Source organism: Gadus morhua, chromosome 7, assembly GCF_902167405.1.
Source record: "Gadus morhua chromosome 7, gadMor3.0, whole genome shotgun sequence".
In the NCBI taxonomy this organism is placed as follows: domain Eukaryota; kingdom Metazoa; phylum Chordata; class Actinopteri; order Gadiformes; family Gadidae; genus Gadus; species Gadus morhua.
The window spans coordinates 14,485,441-14,510,382 of NC_044054.1; the positions used below are offsets into that span (position 1 = coordinate 14,485,441).

Here is a 24,942-nt window from a genome sequence, read left to right on the forward strand (position 1 = left end):
GGTGAGCATCTGCAGGTTGATGATGGCTTCGGGGACACACTTGATGCAGTTGTGGTAGAGGTGGAGCGACTCCAGCGGAGCAAACAGACACACCTCCCCCGGGACCTCCGTCAGGCGGTTCTTGGAGAGGTCTGCAAGAAGGACCGCCAGCAACCAAAAGGATTAACATTCATGGGCAAGTGCACTGGGACACACAGTATGGCCAATACATAGACACTCTTCATTGGAAAGGAACCTAAATCTAAGTAAATAAAATGTTGTATCAATAGACATGAAAGTAACAGAACAGCCCTACAATGTCCTGACGACCACCGGGTAGAAAGTTGCTCTTCGCACCTGCATACAGCACACATTACACAAACCCCTCAATACTATTATTCTACTATAATAGGTACTATATTACTAAGACTACCATTTTAATTATTTGAACAGGAGACTCTTATATCGTAAGCAACTTTCAGACTGGTGTCATTAAGTGAAGGTAAGGGCATCTTGCTCACTGCAGGTAGACAGAGGACAATGGGGATCGGACCCAGTGCCGTTCAGCTGGGAATCATACACCCTTACCACTACACTACACTGACCAACTTACACTAATAAATATTAAATCAGTACATGCTATATAAGGATAACAGTAACCGCTACACTATTCAGCCCTTGGCTACTGCTAGTAGCTATTTTATATCAGTACATACTATATAATGCCTCACAATATACATCCCTCCCGTTGCCTTCCCCACCAAGGTGCTTTAGGTTGTGAGGAGGGAGGGTTGGGTAGTATGTCAATTATTTCTGAGTGCATCGTGTGCATTGAGAATCAAGTCATGTGGCACTAGACTCTTGGCGACAAAGGACAGGCTGCAAGACCCCAGGGACGAACCCACACGCGACATGAAGGGAAATGATGTATGAACGCTGATGAGAAACAGCACACACGGATACATATTGTAGGCGTGAACCACAAACACACGAGTCAAGTATGTGATAAACCGGGGACACTTTGACGATCTGAAAGCAGAACTCACACTTCCATCCCGCAGGCTAATGGCACGCGTAGGTGATGATGATGTGTAAGTGCTCCAGTGCCTCCGTTCCCATGGCCTCTAATAGCCCAGGAGCTTACAGCGTTATCGTCCACGTTCATCAGCACTGCTTCCATTCATATTTAACCGTCTTCTGAAGGATCTGCTGAATCCTGGATTGCAACAAAGCTCTTAGGATTCCCTTTTTTTTTAAACATAAGAAATGGAATCGTAGTTTAGTTATTGTATATTTAGCTATTCTTTTTAATCTCTTTCTACTCAGCACTTAGTTGATTCGTTTGTTTCAGTTTTGCCTTTTGGACAAAAGAAGATAATTGTTTTTTGATTTCTGAACTCCAAGTCAATACAAATTTTTGATTTTGATTTGTCTACCAAGCTAGACACTGTCATAAACGTTCAGGCAAGACACGAAAGACTGTGTGGCATGTCTGAGTTGTGCCTCTGAAATGCTCTACCACGTATACCCATTACAATATTTATCCAACAGTACATGGCAGGTCTGACAGGACAGGGTCCAAACAAGGAGTTCTGCAGCGGGCCCAGAAAGTCCCGTCCCATCGATCCGTCTGAGGAGCCCATCGACTGAGGGGTGAAGTGCCTCTCTGTGGCTGCTCAGCCCCATCCCAGGGCTGACATTACACGCCTTCGCCAACGCATGACCTCAGCGCTTTCCCTCGCCTATCGATCCAACAGAGGAGCGGTGGCGTAATAATGACGGCTCTAGGCTCGAGGATCAGACGGAGGAGCGTGCATCCAGTGTCTCTCGGGTGGGACACGTAATGTAAACCACAGCAGATAGACACCAGGGACGAATGGCTCTATTGTGCGAGAGGAAGCCATGACGTGAGACTGAGATACCTCCCGCCCACACCGGAGTCATACATCAGGGGAGCTGATTCAAGATTTGCTGATTCTACATTCAGAGATTCAAAGAGCTCCGAGATAAGCTCTTCTATTTTACAAAGCGCCTGCTGCTGCGTCCGATGAAATATTCAGAAGAGAGCTGATTCAGTAGTGAGGAGTAAAGGACGTGCGAGACAGAGGGAGAGATCCTGGGAGAGATAGGGAACAGTACAGAAGAATTGCTCAGGCACAAGTGGCCTAGTTCTGTGTGCATCCAAGGGAGCGAGTTGACTCCGTCGCAACACAACGCGCAGCGACACATAGGAACACAATGGAAAGAACTTTGATGGGATTCAGATGCAAGGTTCTCCTATAGTAGGTTACACCTCTCAGGATAATATGACTTCATTTAAAATAAATACACTTATTCAAATGGATAAATAAAAATCGTTGTATTATTAATGATATTAAAAAAAATAGAGGGATTATAAAATAGAAGATGTGAGAATTGGTAGATGTGATTGGTGATTGTTATTTAAAGCACCCCAAGTGTTAAATAATCTAATAAACAGAATATATGTAATGTAATTAATGTCTTAAGCACTATTAAGCTTAGTGCTTATGGTCATCAAACCTTGAACTAAATGTCAATAAAATAACTCAATGGAATCAATGAGTGGATTAAACAATGGCTGGTCAACATAAACAAGTTAAGATTGATTTAGAAAACAGACAGAAATAGGCTATAAAAAGTGTGAGTAAAGATTGATTTGAAGCGCCGACTGCTATCGAGATAAATGATCAGTACACATAACAGATGGTGATTCGAGTACAGTAGTTTATCCCTCTGGATAAGAGGACAATGCGTTGAGAAACATAACAGGCCGTTGCCTCCGCCATGTCCTACAACGATGAGGGTGAGCAGGACAAAGATTCTCCTCAACCCATTGTGATTTGTTAAACTGGTTTATTTGCAGGCTGAGGCAATCCCAAATGGACCTTGATGTGATTGAAATTACTGTCTCTTTCTCAAATAGCGGAAATCACTGCTATGTGTAAAGTCCATAAGTATAAAGATTATTTTGCTGACGTGGGAGAAAAATCCCAATTAACAATCGCAGTCATTGTAAAAAAGACCTTTACTTGTAAACTATGACCTATACATTTGCAGAGTAACCAACATATTTATACTATTTCTAAATCGATCAAGTGACCTCATCATCTGACTGGCTGATGTAGACTTTGACATCATTAGTGAGTACCTACTGGCACCTTACACAATACAGGCCACCGCAGTCATTGGAAAGGGATGGCTCAGGACGGATATCATCTTGTTAGCCCCAATATATTGGTGCTATGATACAATATGTACAATAGCTTCTGTATATAAAATGGAAATGCATCAAATGAATAACCTGTCAGATTGACCCATGTAGCATCTGTCATCTATGTCGTTTATAGGCCAGGGATTAGAAAACCATGTAGTAGGAGGATACACAGACAGACATCTGACAAACCATGCACTCAAGTCCATCTATATATAAACTCATCGCTCTCTCTCACACACACACACACACACACACACACACACACACACACACACACACACACACACACACACACACACACACACACACACACACACACACACACACACACACACACACACACACACACAATGTTTTTATGTTCTCTAAATCAGGTCCCTTAAGGAGTGAACCCTCGCCGGTGACAGTTAATCCACTTGTAGAGAAATCATATTAGAGGCTGTCATCCCCTACTTTACAGCCCATTATGTGGAGGACACACACACAGACACACACACACACACACACACACACAGAGGCATGCACGTGCAAACACAGACATACACACACACGCACTCACGCACACACTGGAACACCCACACACACACAGAATCAATCTTTGTACCATGCACACACACACACACACACACACACACACACACACACACACACACACACACACACACACACACACACACACACACACACACACACACACACACACACACACACACACACACACACACACACACACACACACACACACACACAGCATATTCTCGCCTCCTGCCAACAAGGAGGATAGTCGTCCTCCCCTCCAACCCACTCCTCGGCCCCTCCTCTGCCCAGGAAGCAGCACTCCTCCTGGGAAGATATCGCCCGCATGAGGGCTCATAGCCACGAGGAAGGGCAGCCGGACAGACCGGTTCTCTGTAGCAGGGTCTGCCTAGATACAGAAGGTTTCTTTCAGTCACCAGACGACCCATAGGGGCGCATGATAACGCCAAACTCACACCCTGTTTGTTCACATGAATCACATTGTGTAAAAAGTTTGAAAGGGGAAAATAGATAGCGTAAAATTAGGTTCATTTTATTATATATAGAATCGACAAATCTTATTGCTTCATTCTAAAACCCTCACATATTGAAGTGACACACTTTTTTATTCAACTACTGCTACTGCCAACGGTAGTAGTCGGCGGGCCTACTACGATTGGCCAGGGCCCCAGAGCTGTGACGCTGTGGAGCTGTGCGTCGTCTCCGGGCAGGGGGCCTTGATATGTGTTACTATGTTGGCTACCGTTTAACATATCACAAGCCCGCCCACCAGGTGCTGAGTCAATATTACTTATCTGTAATGGCAACGATAAAAAGGCTTTAAAAGAACGTTGTGTGTGTACATTTCTGATATGGTAATAACCAACGATATGAGTGTCAGTGTGCGGAGCTTGGTTTACAGAGCATTTAGTTTCCAACGGGTTCTGAATAGTTGAACACTCATAGCACAAGGAAGTATTCACTTCCTCATACTTGACATGCATCACTTGAGAAAAATCCCATGAATATCCTCTGAAATAGGAGGCAGTTTAACAGTTGACTCAGTCGAGACAGACAGACAGACAGACAGACAGACAGACAGACAGACAGACAGACAGACAGACAGACAGACAGACAGACAGACAAACTTTCTTCTAAAACTAGGATCAACGATCAGCCGTAGCAGCAGACCACACAAGACATGCTCTAAGATGGGATCAGACCAAGATTACCATCAGAATAACTAAGGAGAAGTGGACTACATTGTGATTCCCATAGTGTGTGTGTGTGTGCGTGTGTGTGTGTGTGTGTGTGTGTGTGTGTGTGTGTGTGTGTGTGTGTGTGTAAACCAGATTCTAAGAGAAACACAAACACACACACACACACACACACACACACACACACACACAAAGGCTTTCACAATATACTAGAGTAAACACACAAGGTCACAGGTTGAAGACATTTTCCATTAAGAGGCTGATCCAGGCCGATCCCCCCCTGGGCTTGGCTCCGGATGGGGGCCACAGCTGGGTCCGGGGAGGCCCCTGGCAAACCTCAACTACAACCCCGAGCATGGGGCCCGTCACCGGGGCCCCTCCTGGGGCTGAGGAGGGATCATCTGGTCCTGGGGGGGGCGGGACTGGGGGCCGCTGGGGAGGGGTTTTGGCCGGACCCTTCATGGAGTCGGTCCATCTCTGTCTCCCTCTCTATCCCCCCATATGAAACACCATCTGTGACCCCCCCAAAACCAACACCCCCCCCCAGTGGGTGTTTTCCTGCTGCTCACTCCTATAGGACACATTCATCCAGAAGGAACCTGCCAGCCAATCACAAAGCAATCACGCAGCTGCCTTCATTAATCACCACGGCAACGTCCCCGCGGTCAGATTCATGATACTTAAAAGAGATCCCCCGTCTAATTAAGAAACACTGAAAAGCCAATAAGGCATGTCAGCAGAGCTTCACAAATATGAGTTTTGGAATGAGCTTCTCCTTGTTTACGACCACCACTGGTTTATTGCTGCTTGCTGAATGTGGTGAAAAACATGGTCTCGTTATTATTAATTCCGTAGAGGAAGTAATCCGTCTGTAAGGTTGGGAGTCACCTCGTTAATTACAATATTACTGGAAAACGGACTGGGTTTTACATGACTACTGTCTTCCATGTTCAAACCTCATTATTTCATTGATGCATTCGATCGATACACACCCATATTAGTCTGTCCATGGCACAAGTTTTGGTGAACTAATGTGGCTAATGGCTAGCGAGGATGTTAAATGCAGCTCTAACAGTCGGTTTTCTGACATCTGACTGAAGGACGGGACTCATTAAATATTAGCAAAAATAGACGCAGTCTGTAAACTTCCCTTTGAATGAGCGCTCTGTTCATTCTATTCGGGTTATATTCAAGCGATAATACAAAAACAATAATTATATTATTAATAATAAAACATAATTGTGTAATAATAACTGGGATTCTCCATTTGTGCAATGTAAAGACAAACTTTTCACTGCTTTCACTTTTTTAATCCACGCAACAGTAAGAAACATCCTGATGGTTCAGTTGATACCACTTGATAATAGGTTAGCTATAATCCGCATCAGTGACTAAATGTACAGACGTTGCTTATTGCCCTTCTAAAGCGTAGCTTTTAACGTCCACACTTTTTCCGCTGACAGCAGGTATCATTTCCTGTCTGGACGCGTTGAAGCCCAGCAGAACACTTCCCGGGAGGAATAACGTAAACAAAAACGAAATAATGCATGAATGTGAGATTCTGTTTGTTTATACTCAGAAAGTAAACACACCACAGACTCACACCCACACAAACCGATATTGCGGATTATTCTGTTGATAGAGGTTGATTTGCATCTTTTTTCTTCTAAAATTGTCAGTGTGTGTGTGTGTGTGTGTGTGTGTGTGTGTGTGTGTGTGTGTGTGTGTGTGTGTGTGTGTGTGTGTGTGTGTGTGTGTGTGTGTGTCTGTGTGTTTGTGTGTTATGGCAACAGTATTTGGTTTATAAGACAGAAAACCTTCCAAAAACAACATTCTTTTGGTGTTGACTTCAGCAGACAACTTTTACCCAAAGTGAGTTACTTAAAGTTCAGATACATGCACATAGGCTGTGAGTCATCATTCTATTTCTAACCAACACTCTCCAGTCCCTGACTGTCCATTATATTTAAACTCAATTCACCCCCGTTTCCGCATTAAGACCACTATAAAACAAACCTCTGACTAAAGACGAATGACAGAATTATAACCTCCTGGGGATCATCTGGTAGCCAGGGGTGCTTTGGATGGATGGAGAGGGATAGGGGGTCATTGGGGACAGGACCCATATATGCAAAACTATGGTTTCTATGGCGACGCCACTATAGGGTAAGTCTGGGGGATAAGTCTGGTAGCCCCTCTTCTAATGGAGGTCACGGCAGATGCATTCTGGGACATGGTAGAGAACATAAGGCCAGGTTGATATTCTGGTCATTGAGCGGCTCTCCAAGGTCAGGCCGTCAGGCCGTGGCCACAACACTTGTTCCCACGGGAACACAGTGATTGAAGACAAACACTGAGCAGGGCACCGTGCACATGTAGGTGCACACGTTCACATATTGGGCACACATGTACCTGCACACGTGCACATGCACCTGCACACATGTTCCTGCACACGTGCACATGTACGTGCACACATGTACCTTCACACGTGCACATGTACGTGCACACATGTTCCTGCACACGTGCACATGTACATGCACATATGCACCATCACACGTTCACACGTACGTGTACAGATGTACCTGCCTGCACCCGTGCATATATACGTGGGAACATGCACATGTGCACATGCATATGTACGACGTGCACCTTGCCCTTGATGTGGGAAGCTTGTTTCCCTGGTTTTGAACTGTCAAAGTCTCAACGTATACAAGCACGTGCTTTTAAATGCACAAAGCACACACACTCACGCATACGTGCGCAAGTCCTGATCCATTACATTTTTATCAATCATACAATACTTGACATTCAGACTTTGGTTGCGGAGGGTAACTGCCCTCTAGTTATCTATTTAACTACTATTTAACAACTGAGGTCTCATATTCTCACTGAAGTTAGAGCATGCAGGTGATATATATGTCGATGCATTAGTGAATTGTTTTCATTTTAGAGTTCTTATCAAAAATGATTTGTACCAATATTCAACGATTTCTGAAGAATATAATTGCTATCACTTTTAAAAGTAATCAGAGTTATAATGACTTATTATTAGGAGTTGGGACTATAATTTTTTTATAGTCTGCCTGATTTAAAAACAGTTTCCACCAGGTATTTTTTCAACTACTACTCAAGTGTCTTGAGAAAGACCAATATAGTATGGCACGCAGCACATATTCAACGGAAAACCTAAACGGAGGGGAACAGGCTTGTTGTGGCCACATACTCCAGGCTGGTCAAAAAGGCTAAGCCATAGAGCTGCAAGAAACAGAACACTTCCTGTTTCTGCTGGCTTTTAACACCTCAGTTGTGTAAACTGTTAGCAAGTGGGCCAGGCCTGACATTTTTTCGTTGTGTGTGTGTGTGTGTGTGTGTGTGTGTGTGTGTGTGTGTGTGTGTGTGTGTGTGTGTGTGTGTGTGTGTGTGTGTGTGTGTGTGTGTGTGTGTGTGTGTGTGTGTGTGTGTGTGTGTGTGTGTGTGTGAGATTGATAGGGTCCCCAGCCCCATGGGAATACAATAGGGTTGCTAATGCCAAACAACCCAATAATTATCAACAAGACTAGCAGTTGGTTCATTACTTTCAGATACATCTATCTGCATACCATCAGATTGTTGTACATTATACTGCATTGAAATGGAAACATCCTTTGTGTCTGTAATGAATTAAAGATTTGGTTTATGAAACAAAGTTTTGTAATATGATTAACTGTTCTAAGATATTCGAATAAAAGGGCAATTCAAATTTCAATGAAAAGATGCATTTGCGGTTGGATGTACACAAAAGGGACTTATCAAATATATCCATTTGGCAGATGCTTGTGATACAATACTGTGAATGCACATTCTTAGCATGGGTCGCCCCACTGGGAATGGATGTCTAACCCGTGCAGTGTTAATGCCTTGCTCTACCAGTTGAGCTAGACAGGAATCTGACCACTTAGAACCAGACAAGAACCGGTGTCGGATATCTTCTCGATGAGAGGACAACGTAAGATAAGAATTGAATGATAGAATTCCCTGACCACTACAATAACCAATACCCAAAACATAAAAAACGTTATTTCTGCCTTTCGGACCTAAGACAAAGATATAGCATCAAGAAATAAAACATTATATTTCAATTGTACCATACATTCAATAAGAATTAGTATCCATAATGTTGATGTGTTGCAGGAGGTTAACCTGGTTTAGGGCTAGGGAAATATAACCCAGTTTTACATTTCTGAAATGAAACAAATACCTCTGATTAAGGAAAAGCAGAACATTACCAAACTGACTTGACATTGCAATACATTGCAATGTCCATTGACAACATCTGTCAATTCAGTGGAGGTTAAACCTTCATGTGGTTTTCCTGTCAAGGCAACTGGCATATTATGGTCCACAATATATCTGACCGTGTATTAACATCCTAAACAAACTCAACCAGAAACGTTATAATAGAAAGCCAAGGGCAATAAAGGCACTTCAGAAGATCCGTTTAGAGTACCAAGTGCAGGACCCATTAATATGTCTTGATATAAACCCTGATTTTGGCTACCCCATCAGCGCCTGCTTGCGGAAACGGGCCTGCAGAATACCTCAGAGGAGTGGAATCATTGTTGAGCATTACAGACTCTGTAATCGTGCAACACCCCGCTGGGAACACGTAATGCAAGCGCGATATAAGTCCTCCTTATCAATCTATTAATTTCGTCTTTCCCGTCCACGCGCTCATACCCAGGGCATGCCATGCGGACAAGCGCACGCTAGAGCTGAAACTCGCACCAACACCCCAGCATCTTTTGTCTCTCCCTTTGCCAACGATAAAATAACCCGTCCACCGAATGCTTAATGAAACCTACTCCTCGATGTGTATCTCGTGGCTCAACTCTTTCATGCATTGATATTCTGCTCCAGCTGCCCTCTTCCAAATCATGACAGGCTGACGGGCGGCCGCTCCTCTGCAGCGCGCCTGTCTTGGGGTGCGCCTACCATCTTCATTCATGCTCAAAGCTACAAGTCTCAAGGTGGCAATCAGAAGCTATCGGGTGTCCACTAAAACCACCACACAACAGAACATGTGCACCAAACCAGTGCTGCAGCGATTAAATACACACGCAGGCTATGAATATTAATACCTATCAGAAGAATGCAAGCAGAATGTTAACGGGCGGTACAAGACCATTTGAGTTATCAGGTCCTGAAAAAGGAAATTTCCCAAAAGTATTGGCGATTGTTAGCCATTAAGACCCACAATGCCGTGAATTGCACAATTAAAGACGTGCATTGACTGGGAATGCCCGATCCAGCTGTACATTCGTATTCAAAATACCTCACACCACAACACGTGTTGAGATGGTTCTCGTAGTGTTAACAGCAGAACCGGTACTGCTCCTTCCGAACAACCCGAAGCCGTAGTATAACGTGCTCACCTGCTTGTGTCGTATCCGTAAGATCATAGCTCACTCCTGGGTACTCTCTCAGCTTCCTGCCGCTGAGATTCAATATCCCGGAGCACACGGCATCATCCAGAGCCCGGTCCAGGCTCCGGGCGGTGTGGTGCTGGTGCTGGTGCTGGCTGACTCCCATGTTGTTCCATTGAGCTCCGTTAGAGATGTGTTGGCTTTGTGGAGCCGTTACGGCGCTCACACCTCCCTGACTAGACGCCATTTTTTGCAAGAGAAATGTACGCTTACAATAATAAGAGATCCCCGCCCATGCGCATTTAGGGCAGGATCCCAAGGCGCTAGGGGGTGTGGGCTGGGGGAGTGTGGCTGGGGATGGGCTAGGTCTGATTTGGCTACGGTGGCCATTTTAGACTATCAATCCTCAAACACCTGCAACATTTCTCATGCCAAGAGGACAATTGTTTTATTAACTGATTGATTGGTTGGTCTACTGCCTGGGCTGGCTGCAAAGCCAATAGGCCAGGATATCAGCATTTAGGCAAGGCATGATGCCCTTGACTTACTACAGACTGAGTTCACTGACTATAGAGACATAAAGGCATTGGCCTAGGTCTAATTCACAGACTTTAGTTACATGGTGTGTCAACTAAGGTGCCGGTTAGCACCTTAAGGTCCTTAGTTTATGTATGTGCTATAGGTCTTTATAAGACACTGACACAGACAAGTCCACTGAGGTGCGTTTGGCATCTCATAGTGGAGGAAGAAAGGGTTGACAACTTCAATATCAACTGAAATCCAAGTATTGTATTTACCAATTTAACAAAAACAGCTTACACACATTTTACTGATTCATGTATTGCACCTGAATCAAAAGGGAATGATGTTCATCAATGTCTCATCTTGTTCTACCTTAAGTCATCAGCCTAAATGTCGGTATGGCGGGGAACTCCAGGGCCAGTAAGATGTGGGACGATCGTCTACCATCATGACATTGTCCCAGCAAATAGCATGTTGTCGTGTTTCTTCAGAGCTCCAGACTTTCTGCTCCTCAGACAGTGAGGTCAAGTATTTTTGTGTAGTTCTACGTTTCAAGGATCCATACCAAACTGTCAGACTGTATGGCGGCATGGCGTTGCCTGGCTCGCCATGGCTTCTTTAATAAAAATGAATAGGATGGATGTTATTTAAGATATTTTTAATCAAGAATGAATGATGACAGACTCAGGATAAGATAAAGACATTATGGGTATTCTGATCCTTGGTTTGGGAGCAGCAGACAATAATCTCGGACAGACACACAGTTTACATGACAAGACAGCTCAACAACAAATGAAAGCTGAGATAATTGTTAAGTTATTGACACATTTAAATTACTACTTATTTTATATTTAATATACAGCAAAAGGAAAAAGATTTGCATATGACAAAGTAACAAAATACATCCACCTTACAAATTTGTCTCACTATTCTCTCTCACTATTTGAGAATAAGACGTAGCCTTTTTCAGACACGTATTTGGTCTTGTTGTTGGATAAAGATGCAGATAAAACGTAATATTTTACACGGAAATAAAATATGAGTGTAAATAGTAGATTCAACCTTTTTTGTATACTAATGATGGCCTAATGGCTGATCCAATGGCTGGGGAAAAAAAAACACGTTGCAAAACGGACTTTTTGAAAGATCAATGTAGAAACTATTGCCCTGAAGATGAAAGGGACATTAATACTTATGTAAGACCCTATCCTACCGGTAATTATGCATCGTGTTTTGTAAACATTGATCAACCTTTGTGTCAATTTAAATATGTATGATTTAACATGAATATTAATCAGCCAACGGATGACGAATGGTGCTCATTATAGTCCCGGGCCCCGCCCCCTCTGCTTCAGCAGGCTAGCTTGTTATGGTGGAGATCCATTTTCGGCGTACTGGCGAAAATGGAAATGCAACAACATGACAGACACTGTGAGTTTATGTCGGGACAGCTTCAACGAGTTGACTATAACAGGATTGATTTTTAATAGGAAAATAGGATGATATATCGTTAAAATGTCTGCTGTCTAGTAGCACAACAGTCAGGACAGCCAGGTTAGCAGATGCTAACAGTAGGAGTCACCCCCCTTTGAACCCTGTTGGGATTTGACGTTATTTATTTAACATTTTATTAAAGCATCGCATCTATAACTTAGCATTAGCTTTAAATCTGTCTATCAATTGCTTTAATACGGGACACATAGGACTGTTGGCTAACTATTATGAGGTGCAGGCCTTTAACCATCGTTTGTCTCGCTAGCTGTGGTAGTCTTTGAATGTCCCTCTGATTGAAGAGATCGTTGTCAAGATAGATCGGTTACAATGGCTTGCATATCGGAGCTAAATGCATGATCCATCTGCCTCACAACACTGGTTTATCCGTCGTTCTGTGATCACGGATAGCTTTGTTGGATCAGTCTCATTTGGGTACGAGTGTGTTCGTGCTTGTGTATTACAAGGTGCCCTGTTTTGCAATGTTCAAGGTCTATAAAAAACCTTTTTCTGTCTAGAAGTCTACTCCCGCGTTGCTCCCTGGCAACGTTTCTGCATATTTTGTCCATGTAAACACACACACACACACACACACACACACACACACACACACACACACACACACACACACACACACACACACACACACACACACACACACACACAGTTGGTTTACAAAGATGCTGCAGCGAGCACCTGTGGGAGTGGATTTATCTCTGTGTGAATGAAGTAGCCCCTATTCATGCTTCCACTGAGTTATAATCCGATGCCTGCGCGAATTTGCATGCAGGTGTCAGTTGTGTCTTGGCTCTCTTATGGACTCCAATGGGGTACCAGCAGAGGCGAGTGCTGCTTAGGCCTAGTGATGCCAATTACGAGTTGAATCAATGCATTATTATAAGTTATAAGTTGTCCTGTTGATCATGACTAGATATAGGCCATGATAAGGTGTTCATATCTATGTGATACAACAAAAGATGGAAACCTCCACCTGAAAAGCTAGTGTATATGCATCTTTATTAACCATTTTAGTGCCAGGTAAGCTTCTTTCTGTTTTGAAGCATGTCCACATGTTTGTTAGTAGTCATAAGTAACAAACCCAAACGCTAAAATAATGATGTCAGGAATAAAGCAGTGTTTTTACAAATACATCAAACATCCCTCATTATAAACTAAATTGATTTGCAGACTTCTCACATTGTGCTGTGAATATCTGGGTGGAGGGATGTTACAACTGAAGACCTTAATGCTTGTGGTGGTGCCTGCGATGGATTCTAGCTACAACTAGCAAATCCAGCTTATTCATCAGCCTTAAGAGGTGAGTGGTTGATATTCAATATGATCTGGTGGTTTTAGATAACATGGAAACTGAGATCATTCCAAAATGTCTAGGCTTTCCCAACCAACTCGATTTTTTTATGTTCAAGATCTGAACATCCCTGTTAACGAGAATGTTATTTATTTGAATCAATGTGATTGGCCAACCTTTTCAGCGATTGACAGTTTGGCTGTTCTTAGATTGCAGTGTAAACATGGCGGAAAGAAAGGGAAAACCTGCCAGTGCAATAAAATCACTGTCGAAGAGGGAACAGGAGGAGCTCAAGAAGAAGGTGAGAGTGCTGCTGTCATACGAACAGCCTTTAATGTGCTCTGGATGCAAAGCGTCTGATAGCTGACTGAAATGGTTAAGTCCTCATCCACAGTGTGCTGAATGGGATATGTGTACGTTGATCAGATGTTGCTGCTCTGTTCTAGGAGCAAGAGAAGGCAGCGGAGGTGTTTGAGGAGTTCCTAGCGTCGTTCGAAGGCAGCACCAAGAGCGGGGTGAAGACGTTTGTGCGAGGAGGCATCGTGAATGTAACTAAAGGTGAGGACCCCGGGATGTCATGGATTATGGATATCCCATCGCTAGCACGTGGGCCTTGGGATTAACACTGCCGGGGTTAGGGCATCGATCCCCGCTGGGGATGCATGTGAATGTGTTAATGCGTGAATGTGATGCTTGTACACGTTGAGCTTCAAATGGGAATGTTTGCACCCAACTGTATTATTGTATGACACTTGCATAAAAACATACATTTATATCATTGACTGGACAGGTGGAAAAGGCTATCAGTATTGCATTTTTTGCTAAGTCATTTAAACTGTTCAATGGTATTGTTCACAACACCGTTGCCTTCAAATAATTGTTGCATCACTGCACGTTACACTTAAGCAAAAAATATATTTATATACACAAATTTATATGGTTACTTTTTTCCAATCAATCCCAAATATTAAACATTTGTTTGTAAATACATTGCCTGGTCCTGTTTAAAGTCATGGTGACTGTTATTTTTAAAGTCATTTTTTACTTCATGTTGTCTTTGAAGAAGAGGAAGCAGCAGACGTTTCCAGAAACAAGCTCTATCGACCAGCCGCCAAGTTCAACTCCACACCCCCCCCTGTATCGCTAGCACATTCTCCTGATGCCAAAAAGCCTGTGAGTTATCTCCTCTTCCTGTTGGATTTAGCTCCTTCCTGCCAAAAATAGGTTAGTCCAGCCCGGGATCACGTTTCACTCTAAATGGCTGCCTATTTGATTGGCAGATATTCAAGAAGAAGGTAGAAGGAAAGAAGAGGAGCAACCTCGAACTATTTAAAGAAGAGCTCAAACTGTGAGTCTGCCAAGAATAATTCTTCTGTCTTACACTTTTAATGTTTCAGTATGTGTCTTGGGGCATATAACTTTCAAGTTTTTTCTACTTGGTGTCTTTGAGTTTAGTCGTTTATAGAGGACCGAGGTTTTACACATACTACATAGTCATACATAGACACTAACGCCATAACGTCATGGTAACTGAAAACCTGCAATCCCCATGGTAATTGATTACCTGTCATCGCCACGCTAACTGATAACCTGTCGTCACCTTGGTAACTGATGACCTGTCATCGGTGGTCAACAGCATACAGGAAGAGCGGGAGGAGCGGCACAAGAGGAAGAAAAATGACCCCGGAGGAGGAGGAGGAGGAGGCGGAGCCTATGGAGACCTGGACACACCGTTGTCAAGGCGATCAAGTAATAATTATCATCATGTTACATTAACACATGTTCCTTCAATAGCGGAAATATAAGCCCAACATTAGGTATGAGTATGACAGCTGCACAAATTCTGATAAGGCTTGAAAATGCTACCTCAAGTAAACGCTAGCACTATATCAATGAATTACATGTGTTTATCCTTAGAGTAAATCAGCCTTTCCCTCACTGCTTGACTCCTGTATGGCTTTCCTAAAACCTACAGGTTTCTATGACGACACTGTGTTGCCCATCACCACTAACCTCTACATCAGCTGCATCAGTCCAAAGGTAACTTCCACAGCAGTGGCATCCTATGCCTTTGACGTATCCTCTATCCAGAGCCCCTCAGGGTCGCTGTCCTTCATGTCCTCGTTTTCGGACCAGGGCACGAAAACGCACCCTTATCGAAAAAGTTGTATTGATTGATTTGATTGACAGATGAATGAGGAGATGCTCTGCAAGGAGTTTGGGAAGTACGGGCCCCTGGCCAGTGTGAAGATCATGTGGCCCCGGACGGACGAGGAGCGCTGCCGGACCACCAACAGGGCCTTCGTGGCCTACATGACCCGCCGGGACGCCGAGAGAGCCCTGGCCTCTCTGGACGGTAGGGTGGGCGTCTCTGTTTAGAGCCTGGTTCACCAGCTGGTCAGGGGAGGGTTAGGGTTAGGGTTAGGGTCCATCACACTCCATCATTTAGCTCATGGTGCAAGATAACTTCTAACATCTTACTGCGTAATGCAGGATTTTAACAACGAAAAGGATGCATTAATCAACCATTAATTACCATTAGTTAATGCAGTAATAAGCATTATTATATAACGTTCGCGTAGGGGTCAGGGTTAACCCTGATACTATTAAATAACGTATCAATTAGAACCTTGATATCAGCACAATTACCGTAGTTAACGCTATAACCACTAGTTAACAAGAACACCGTTAGTAAATGATGACGGCACCAATAGTCCTTTAATGGTTGTTGCTGCATTAACTGATTTTAATTAATACTTCATCATGTACCCTTGGTGTCCATTGTTTCCCAGCACCCCAACAGCTCCATTTGTGTCTCAAGTGTTTGAGGGTAAAAGCAGCGCAGCTCTTAAATGGAGCTTTAAAAAGGGCAGTGCCTGGACCAGTAGACGACGATCCTGTGAACGGTTTGGTGTCTCCTGCCTCCAGGTAAAACGGTGATGGGCTTTGAGATGAAGCTGGGCTGGGGCAAGCCGGCCCGGATCCCTCCCCAGCCGCTCTACACGCCCACGGGGATGAGGTTGGCCCCGCCGCCCCCCTCCGGGCTGCCCTTCAACGCCCAGCCCCGCGACCGCCTCCGCAACGACTTCACCAAGCCCCTGGGCCGCTCCAAGTCTGAGTTCGACAAGGTCTTCATCTCTACGTCTACGTCTGTTTATCTGTCCATCTCCACGTCTGTCTCTCTGTTATCTGTTTATCTTTCTACCCGTCTGTTGGACAAGGTCTCTTTTTCTATGTCTGTCTATCTCGCCGTGTCTCTCTTCCACAAGGTCTGCGTCTTTGTCTGTTTATCGCTCAATCTCTGTTCCTCGCTCTTGTTCTCTGTCCCTCTCTCATTCTTTGTCTTTACTGCTATCTTGTTCTCTGTCTCTCCATCTTGCTTCCCCTCTCTCTGCTCACTTGTAGGCAGTCTCTATGTCTCTGTACGTCTGCATGTCTTTCTCTGTATGCAAATAAATAAACAAATAAATGACAGGATTTGGATGGCGTGATGCATTGATAACCCTTGTCTTGGTTGTTCCCTGTGTTCTGTGTATCCTGCAGTGTACTGCTGTTCTCACTCTGCTTCTCTTTACCGTATGATTTGACCACCAACAGACTCTGTCCGAAGCTGTTGTCAAGGTGGTCATCCCCACCGAAAGGTATGGATGTACAGTCACTACTATTACTACCTCAATCACCACAATCCGCACCATCACCAACACTACTATCGCCACTATCGCCACCACCCTATTCACCACGTCCTCCATCAGCACTCCAAACTTCCCCACCCTAACTTCCCCCCTCCCAACACAGCAACAAGTGTGTTCCTAATCTGATGGGACGCCTGGTCTGACCTCTGACCCCACTAACCTCCCCCCTACAGGATCCTGCTGGTGCTCATCCACAGGATGGTAGAGTTTGTTGTGAGGGAGGGGCCCATGTTTGAAGCCATCATCATGAGCAAGGAGAAGAACAACCCAGACTTCAGGTGAGGACGTCACCTCCTCTCCACTTCAACTGACTTTGTGAAGGGGAAACGCACCTTCCTACTGTAATAACTTCCTTGTTCCTCTGGCTGGTGACAGGTTCCTGTTTGACAACAAAAGCCAGGACCATGTGTACTACCGCTGGAGACTCTTCTGCATCCTCCAGGTGGAGCGCCCTCCTGTCACGCACACTCACTTTGGAATCTGGGACATATTGAACTTTTGGACCCATAGTCCATTTCCAGATTATCCTGACATTTTGCAAAATCGTGGATGTTTTAAGATGTGCCTGACTGTTATTGCAAAGCATCAGTAACATTATGTGAAATATTATTATTTTTGACGAAATAGTAAAAGTTAGGTTTTTCCCATGAATCGACTAAATAGTAATGTTTTTGATGGATAGCTAACCACTCAACAATCTAGCGGGTTACTAGTTACACGTTAGTTGGTTGGTTGCTTGGTTCGTTTTTTGTTGGAAATAGGTTGGTGAGTCCGTTAGTTTGTTGGGCTACTAACTAGTATTCCCCCGGTTATGGTGGGTGAACTAACTAGCGACGCTGTTCCCCGCGCTGCGGCAGGGCGAGTCGCTGAGCGAGTGGCGGACCAGAGAGTTCCGGATGTTCCAGGGCGGGTCGATATGGCGTCCGCCGGCCCTGAACGCATACAGCAGCCGGGACACGGCCCGGGCCGGCTACGACCCCGGGACCCCCCAAGAGGAGGAGGAGGAGGAGGGCAAGAAGGGGCAGCTGAAAGCCGAGTGAGTTTGCGGTTTGTTTTGTATTCCACGGAGAGGGACTAAGGTTAATCCCTGTCGAAGCACGTGAACTTTGACCCCTTGGAAGATGCAAGGTTTCCCAGAAGAGAAAAGGTTTCATTTCCAACCAGTGCATTTTTCCTTCGGAATTGAATTATCGCTGATAGAAAGTTTCAATGTCACCAAAAAGTTGGGCAGGTTGGCAAAAAAGATAATAGCACCAAACCAACCGAGGCTTCCTCCTGGTCCTCCTGCCCCAGACACCGGCGGCGCCTGGAGGGGCTGCTGCGGGAGCTGGGCCCGCGGCGGGGCGAGGTGGCCGAGGCCATGGCCTTCTGTGTGGAGCGCGCCGAGGCGGCCGAGGAGGTGGTGCTGCTCATCAGCGAGTCGCTGTCCATGCTGCACACGCCGCTGCAGAAGAAGGTACGCACGCACGCATTGACGCATACATGAGCACGTAACACACACACACACGCACGCACACACACGTTTTAATGTTGTGGTTGCACGCTTGGGGAACTACTTTTGTGTTTAGAAGCATTGAGGGGATTAAAATAATAATGGCAGGGGTAAAAAACATTAACATACAGCATGGACTGTATGCTAGGATAGTTAGCTATGTTATCATCCGGCTGGATCAGACCAAATGCAGTACAATGCTCTTAACCACTGTAGACCACAGTAGTTTATGGCAACAAAAAGGTTAATTGCAAGCTAAGCCAACCATGTTTGAAAATGGGAAGCCCAACTGTGACAATCATAAACTAATGTTCTAAATAAACATTTGGATATATCCAGGCTTAGTCACTTCCTTCCTTTTCCCCTGGCAAAACCGGCCTGTTCCAAATATAATAGAAATCACCCTACAGGCTGTTTACTAAAGAGTTGAGGAAGGTCTCATTTCTTTAAAGGGACAAATAAAACCAGTTATTACACAGCTCCTCTCAATGCCGTGGTTCACTTGCATGGGCCCTTCACAACCTCCGGCGGTGAATTTGTTTGATAATTGCGACGCTTTGCGTCTGTGTCCTTTTCGCCTTATGTTCCCGATAATGACCGGCGTTCTATATATTATCCCTTACTTAATCTATTGGCAATTTAAACAATGTATTTATGTACAGATTGTACAGATTGTTCGATCCCAAGTGAAATCATTCTTATTAGAATAAAGTGTGTCTGATCTTTTATTCTGTCTTTCTGCCCCAAAGATCTCGAGGCTATATCTTGTGTCGGACATCTTGTACAACTCGTGTGCCAAAGTGGCCGGTGCATCTTACTTCCGTAAATAGTAAGAAAGCCTTCCCCTTGCACCAGCCACTTAGCAGGATATTTACGGTACGATCTGGGCCCTTTTGTCATCGTTATTGCTCTAAGGGTGTCTGTGTCTCTGCAGCTTTGAATCAAAGCTGCTCCAGATATTCGGGGACCTCCACGCTGCATACAAGAACATCCAAGGCCGACTGCAAGCCGAACAGTTCAAGGTAAGGGGCTGGACACTGGCAGGGTTAGGGGTTTCATTCCCACTGGGCCAACCCATGCTCAGATATATAGACACTTGAGGCTCACTTGAGTGAGACACTGTAGAGGAGTTTTCCCCTGATGGCATATATTGATGGTGCAGGACATTGCAGTCTCGGGTGTTTGACTCATAGCCGAGAGGTTCTGGATTTGAATCCCAAAGTCAACAGTCATTGCAATTATATTTTAATGTAACTTTAAGTTGCTTCAGTTAAAAACAAAAAGTGCAATAGAAGTGTTATTTTCAGGCAGGCTCTACACACTAATGCATCGCTATCGAGGGGCGACTGTAGCTCAGGGGTTAGAGCTGGTTGACCGGTAACTGGAAGGTCGCTAGTTCGATCCCCTGCTCCTCCTAGCAGGGGGATCCGAGTGTTAAGGTGACCCCGAGCAAGACCCTTAACCCTGACCGCTCCTGACGAGCTGGCTGTCGCCCTGTGTGGTTGACTCCACCGGCGGTGTGCCAATGTGTGTGAATGGTTGTAAGCTTTGGATAAAAGCGTCAGCAAAATCCCCAAAATGTAAACGTAAACGCTGTCCCCTCAGCAAAAGGTGATGGGGTGTTTCCGAGCGTGGGAGGACTGGGCGATCTACCCTGAGGCCTACCTCCTCCACCTCCAGAACGTCTTCCTGGGCTTCACCAAGGCAGCGGAGGAGACGGCCGACAAGGCAGAGGTAAGCCCTGACGATCTATATGAGGGGTGACCTCCCATCTTCCATAGAAAGATTGGAGGTCTTTAGCAGTGGACTCGTTCTGCAGGGAGCATTGTGTGTGAACTCTTTTTCTTTTTAAGAACACAAACTGTGTCTTCAGCAGCCATATCATAACACTTGGTGGTATGGCTGGTGAGCATTATTTTCAGTCAGTGCTCTGTGGTACATTGTCGCTGTTCTGAATGCTCCCTGATTTGTTCTATACACTGAAAGGCAATGATTTGCATCCGTCTTTAAAGTTAGTAATCCGTTAAACACTTCTACATTCTCTTTATCGATGGGGTTTTGTCCTGATAGGATGTGAGTACCGTGCGTAATCAGACAAGTAGGAGCTCTCCGTTGCCACAGAGACCAGCCACGCTTTGATGGATATTATTATAGTACATTATAATTGGTAGCCTATAATTTCTGTCAAATTGAAATCAGATTTTTGCATGTTATATTGTGAAAAATTCTCAATCACTCACCTAGCCTGGCTATAACCAGACCAAGCTCAATCGTAGATTGCACGTTGGTCTGGGGAAGCTGCCGTCCTTTTCTTCAGCACAAGAGGCGTGATCAACGGGCCTAGTTCAACTGACTCAGTACGCAATTGGCTGCTGGCCGTCGCTTCCCTGCCGTCATTGTGTTTAACAAGCTAATAGCGCGCCACGGGGAAAAGCCAGCTTGGTGATTGGCTCCCGCAAAAACGTATCGGAAGCAGAAAGAAATGTATTGCTTCCGATGCATGCAGGGCGAACTCAAACCGCCGGCAGAATGGGCGGGGCTACCCAGTCCATCAGTCTCCCTCTCCCTCCCCCACTCACATGGCCTGTCTCCGGGCCGCAGGGCTCTCCTCCAGACCTGGACGGGGCCCCTCTGGAGGGCCCGTTGTTGGACGGCGAGGTGCTGGACGAGCTGGACGGGGCCCCCCTGGTCTGGGACCCCCTGGACGGGGTCCCCGTGGACGACATCGACGGGGTCCCGCTTGGGGTCGTCCCCGCTACCGCCGCCGCCGCCATGGACGACATCGACGGGATGCCGCGTAGGTACCCTCTTCCTGGGATCAACGCAATAAGAGCGTTCGTGTGACGAGTATGAACAGTTGAATCAACCGGAGCGATTTCATCAGTGCTGATCGATACTAATTCCATCATAACAACCAGTTCCTCAATGACCTTAATGTTCTCAAGTCACTCCATGCTGCTTTTGGATATGTTTGTCTGCTGAATCAGAGTCATCAAACCTGCAGTGCTAAATGATGTAAGAACAAAGCATCGAAGCCTGTTCTAAGAAGTGACTTTTTATTCCATAGTGGACGATGGCAGTGGTCCTTTCCCTGGGGTTGCCAGGTCCAAATGGGAGCAGAGGAGTCTCTCGGAGGAGTTCCAGCAAGGTAGTGTGGACCCCCCCCCCCCCTCAGACACATCAGCGCCAACTGACCCCCACAGAACCCTGGTCATGTCCAGTGTTGCCGTCTCTGACCAGATGAGATGTTGTGCTTTTCCTTTCAGTCAAGACAGAGTCTAAATGGGATGCAGTGGTGGGGCCCGCCGGGGACGAAGAGGACCTGGCTGTGAGGTGAGGCTCTGGTGAACCGCTCCCCTTCAGGGGCTGCTGAGAGACATCCATTATATCGCGAACAAGACTTGAACTAGATCTAGAGGGTGCGGTCTCTGAGATTAGCCCGCTAACATGCAAAAAATCGGATAGTAGTAATCAATAGTTAAAGCAGGTAATCGAGCTAACTGATGGCTCAGCTGACCCCCTGACATTTACATACGTGCTGGTCCGTGCTAGCATGGGTTAGCTTGCGAATGGGCTAGCATGCTAACACATACTGTGTGAGGAGACGGCAACAGGAAACAGTGCATGCTACCTGGCAGGCCCACCATCAACAGCTCTCTTTTTCTCCCGGGCTGCAGGTCCAGCCGCCTGGAGAAAGGCGGCCACTCGGAGAGCGAGTCCAGCGACGGCTCGAGTCCGTCTAAATACGACAGCGCCGACTTCGAGAACTCCCTGAGAACCTTCCAGATGTCTGAGGGGAAGAGGAAAAGGCTGAGGGAGATCGAGGCAAGAAGTCAATTTAGCATTTTGTAGAGAGTAATGAATAGATAAGATGTTAAGCCGTTAATCTGAGCTAAGCCGGTAGCTCAGTGTTCTCCAACCTGCGGGTCGGGAACCCACTTTGGGTTGTCTGAAATTCATATTGGGCATGGGAGGTTACGCACTTGAAAGCTATACCGATTACACAATTACATGTTTTTGATTGAAAAACGGACAAGACAAATATAAAAAGATTTTTATATATTTTTTAATCAAATGCTGCGAATACCATCAGAATCACAGAGTTGAAAGGTGAACTGCATCCAAAAAAGGAATTCACCCCACCGGAGGAAAGCTAAACGTAGCGAAGTGCTTTAAGAGGGTCAGAGTCGCGTGTGTCCATCGCCCTGACCCCGGCGGTGTGCTCCGGTGCAGGTGAAGGTCATGAGGGTGCAGGACGAGCTGGAGTCGGGCCAGCGCTCCCGGAGGTCGGGGATGAGCCTCCAGCAGCAGGTGGGACACTACAGGAGGAAGCTGCTGCAGAAGGTGAGGCGCTGACATCACATCCTGTCAACCTTACAGGATCTGCTGTTGTTAAGAGTTCTGATTAGCGTGTTTCACTTTTTTTGTGGTTTAGGAGACGCTTTTATCGAAGGTGTTAGGGTTAGTTTTTTTTATCTAATTGAAATTTATGAACAATTGCTTTATTTCACAATAATGACCTACTCACTGCAACACTAGCCTGCATAAAACATGACAGTTAACTAAAATCAATAATGAGACAAAATATAACAAACAAGGGTAGCGGCGGTCCGCCATACAAATAAGAAAAAAACACTGAATGCCGTGCTGGACCAGTCGGAAACAAGTATTCAACAAATCCTTGTAACAAGGAACCCCGTTGTAATCCTGAGGCCTTTGTTTCAGGAGTTTGACAACGAGGAGGAGCAGAGTGAGTCCTCGTCCTCCTCCAAGTCCAACCGGCCGCGGGAGGAGAGGAGAGACAAGGAGAAGAGCAAGAGGAGCGACCACCGCGGAGGGAGGGGGAGGAGCTCGGACTCAGACGACGCAGCTCAGACACACAGAAGTGTCTCTCCTTCCAGGCAAGCCTTTGCAATGATGTATATAGTGCTATATAGTACTGCTGATTTCATGCCTAAAGGGCACCTTTTGTACCACCTTTTCTGATGTGGATTAGCAGTAGCAATTGGACTTTTGAGGACTCAGACATCCAAACTTGTGGCGTATCAGAGTGTGTACACGTCACCGTTAAAGAAAAGCCCCACGCTCAGCAGCTCACAACGCAGCGACGTCATTGGTGGTTACGTTTCTGTCCGAGAACCAATCAATAGAGGAGCTTCAATCTAGCAGGGCGGGAGTTTTCTTCAACTTTTCCCTTGATTATTAATTTCAAATGTGCCTGATGTCCCCAGAGGGAGATCCCCGCGGCGGGCCAAGCTGTCCAGATCTCCATCCGCAGACCGGCGGGCGAGGAGATCCAAGTCCCGATCGCCCCACCGCTCTCACAAAAAGAGCAAGAAGAGCAAACGCTAATGTCTACCCCCGCCCCCCCTCCTCCTCGACCTTTGACCTGGTCCTTCCTCTATGGGCCGGTGTGCCCCGCTGACTGCCTGCCCCCCCCCCCCCCCCCTCTTCCCCCACTTTCACCTTCTGCCCTTCAAGTTCTCAACGGAAGAGCACACTTTTGTAAGGAGGAGATCGAACACTGCGATGAAGTTATAAATATTGTTTTTGTTTTCGTTTTTTTAAAGTGGATTCCGGAATGTCTCTGCCCGTCTGTGAGGTTTAAGAAAATAAAAATCACCATTGGCAATGAGTTTGCATGCTGCGTCCTGATTGGTTTACAAGTGGATGGTATTCAGCATCATGGACATGTATACATAGAAGCTCCGTTGGCATTAGGGTCTTACGCCAACGTCGCCGCCATATTGGAGAGGTCAAGACTGGCCCGTTAACAGATTAAAGCATTTGTTGGCGATGCAGTGGTTCTGGATAGAAAGCACTATGGTTTAGTCGTTTTTAGATTTGTTAAAATCCTGTGTTATCCACATATATCATACACCCTTGAATATAAATGACTGTCATAGTGCTTTTAACAAGAAACACTGCAGCTACTCCAACATGGCAGCCAATATGACGTGACGAAGCAATTGGCAAAAACTGCTGTTTATCTATGTCAATGTGCATGGAGGGCTTAATAAGCTTTAACTGTTAATTTCCCATGACACATTGATTACTGGCAGGATCATTATCCTGAACCTAACCAAA

General features: G+C 45.5%; 2 protein-coding genes across 3 annotated transcripts in view; one reads left to right on the forward strand and one right to left on the reverse strand.

The window, feature by feature from the left end:
* lrch2 (leucine-rich repeats and calponin homology (CH) domain containing 2) overlaps positions 1–10,631 on the reverse strand; it is a 28,511-nt gene extending 17,880 nt beyond the window's left edge. For both annotated transcript variants that reach the window (XM_030362075.1, XM_030362074.1), the window contains exons 1-2: positions 10,359–10,631; positions 1–131 (exon numbers count right to left, since the gene is read on the reverse strand). The exon at positions 1–131 is cut by the window's left edge and continues 14 nt beyond it. In XM_030362075.1, coding sequence (XP_030217935.1) covers positions 1–131; positions 10,359–10,596 — 369 coding nt within the window. In that variant the 5' untranslated portion in view covers positions 10,597–10,631. The remainder of the gene's footprint in view (positions 132–10,358) is intronic.
* A 1,566-nt stretch (positions 10,632–12,197) lies between these two features.
* On the forward strand, positions 12,198–24,490 carry zgc:163098 (U2 snRNP-associated SURP motif-containing protein). Its single transcript, XM_030362070.1, has 25 exons — positions 12,198–12,302; positions 13,551–13,680; positions 13,881–13,972; positions 14,118–14,229; positions 14,735–14,844; positions 14,952–15,019; positions 15,308–15,420; positions 15,647–15,711; positions 15,862–16,027; positions 16,600–16,799; positions 17,269–17,312; positions 17,537–17,641; positions 17,739–17,805; positions 18,221–18,399; positions 18,657–18,819; positions 19,605–19,684; positions 19,790–19,877; positions 20,461–20,589; positions 21,457–21,652; positions 21,923–22,003; positions 22,122–22,188; positions 22,533–22,680; positions 23,089–23,199; positions 23,581–23,756; positions 24,087–24,490. The coding sequence occupies exons 3-25, from the start codon at positions 13,895–13,897 to the stop codon at positions 24,205–24,207; spliced, it is 2,667 nt and encodes an 888-aa protein (XP_030217930.1). The 5' UTR covers positions 12,198–12,302; positions 13,551–13,680; positions 13,881–13,894; the 3' UTR covers positions 24,208–24,490.
* Positions 24,491–24,942: the final 452 nt, after the last annotated feature.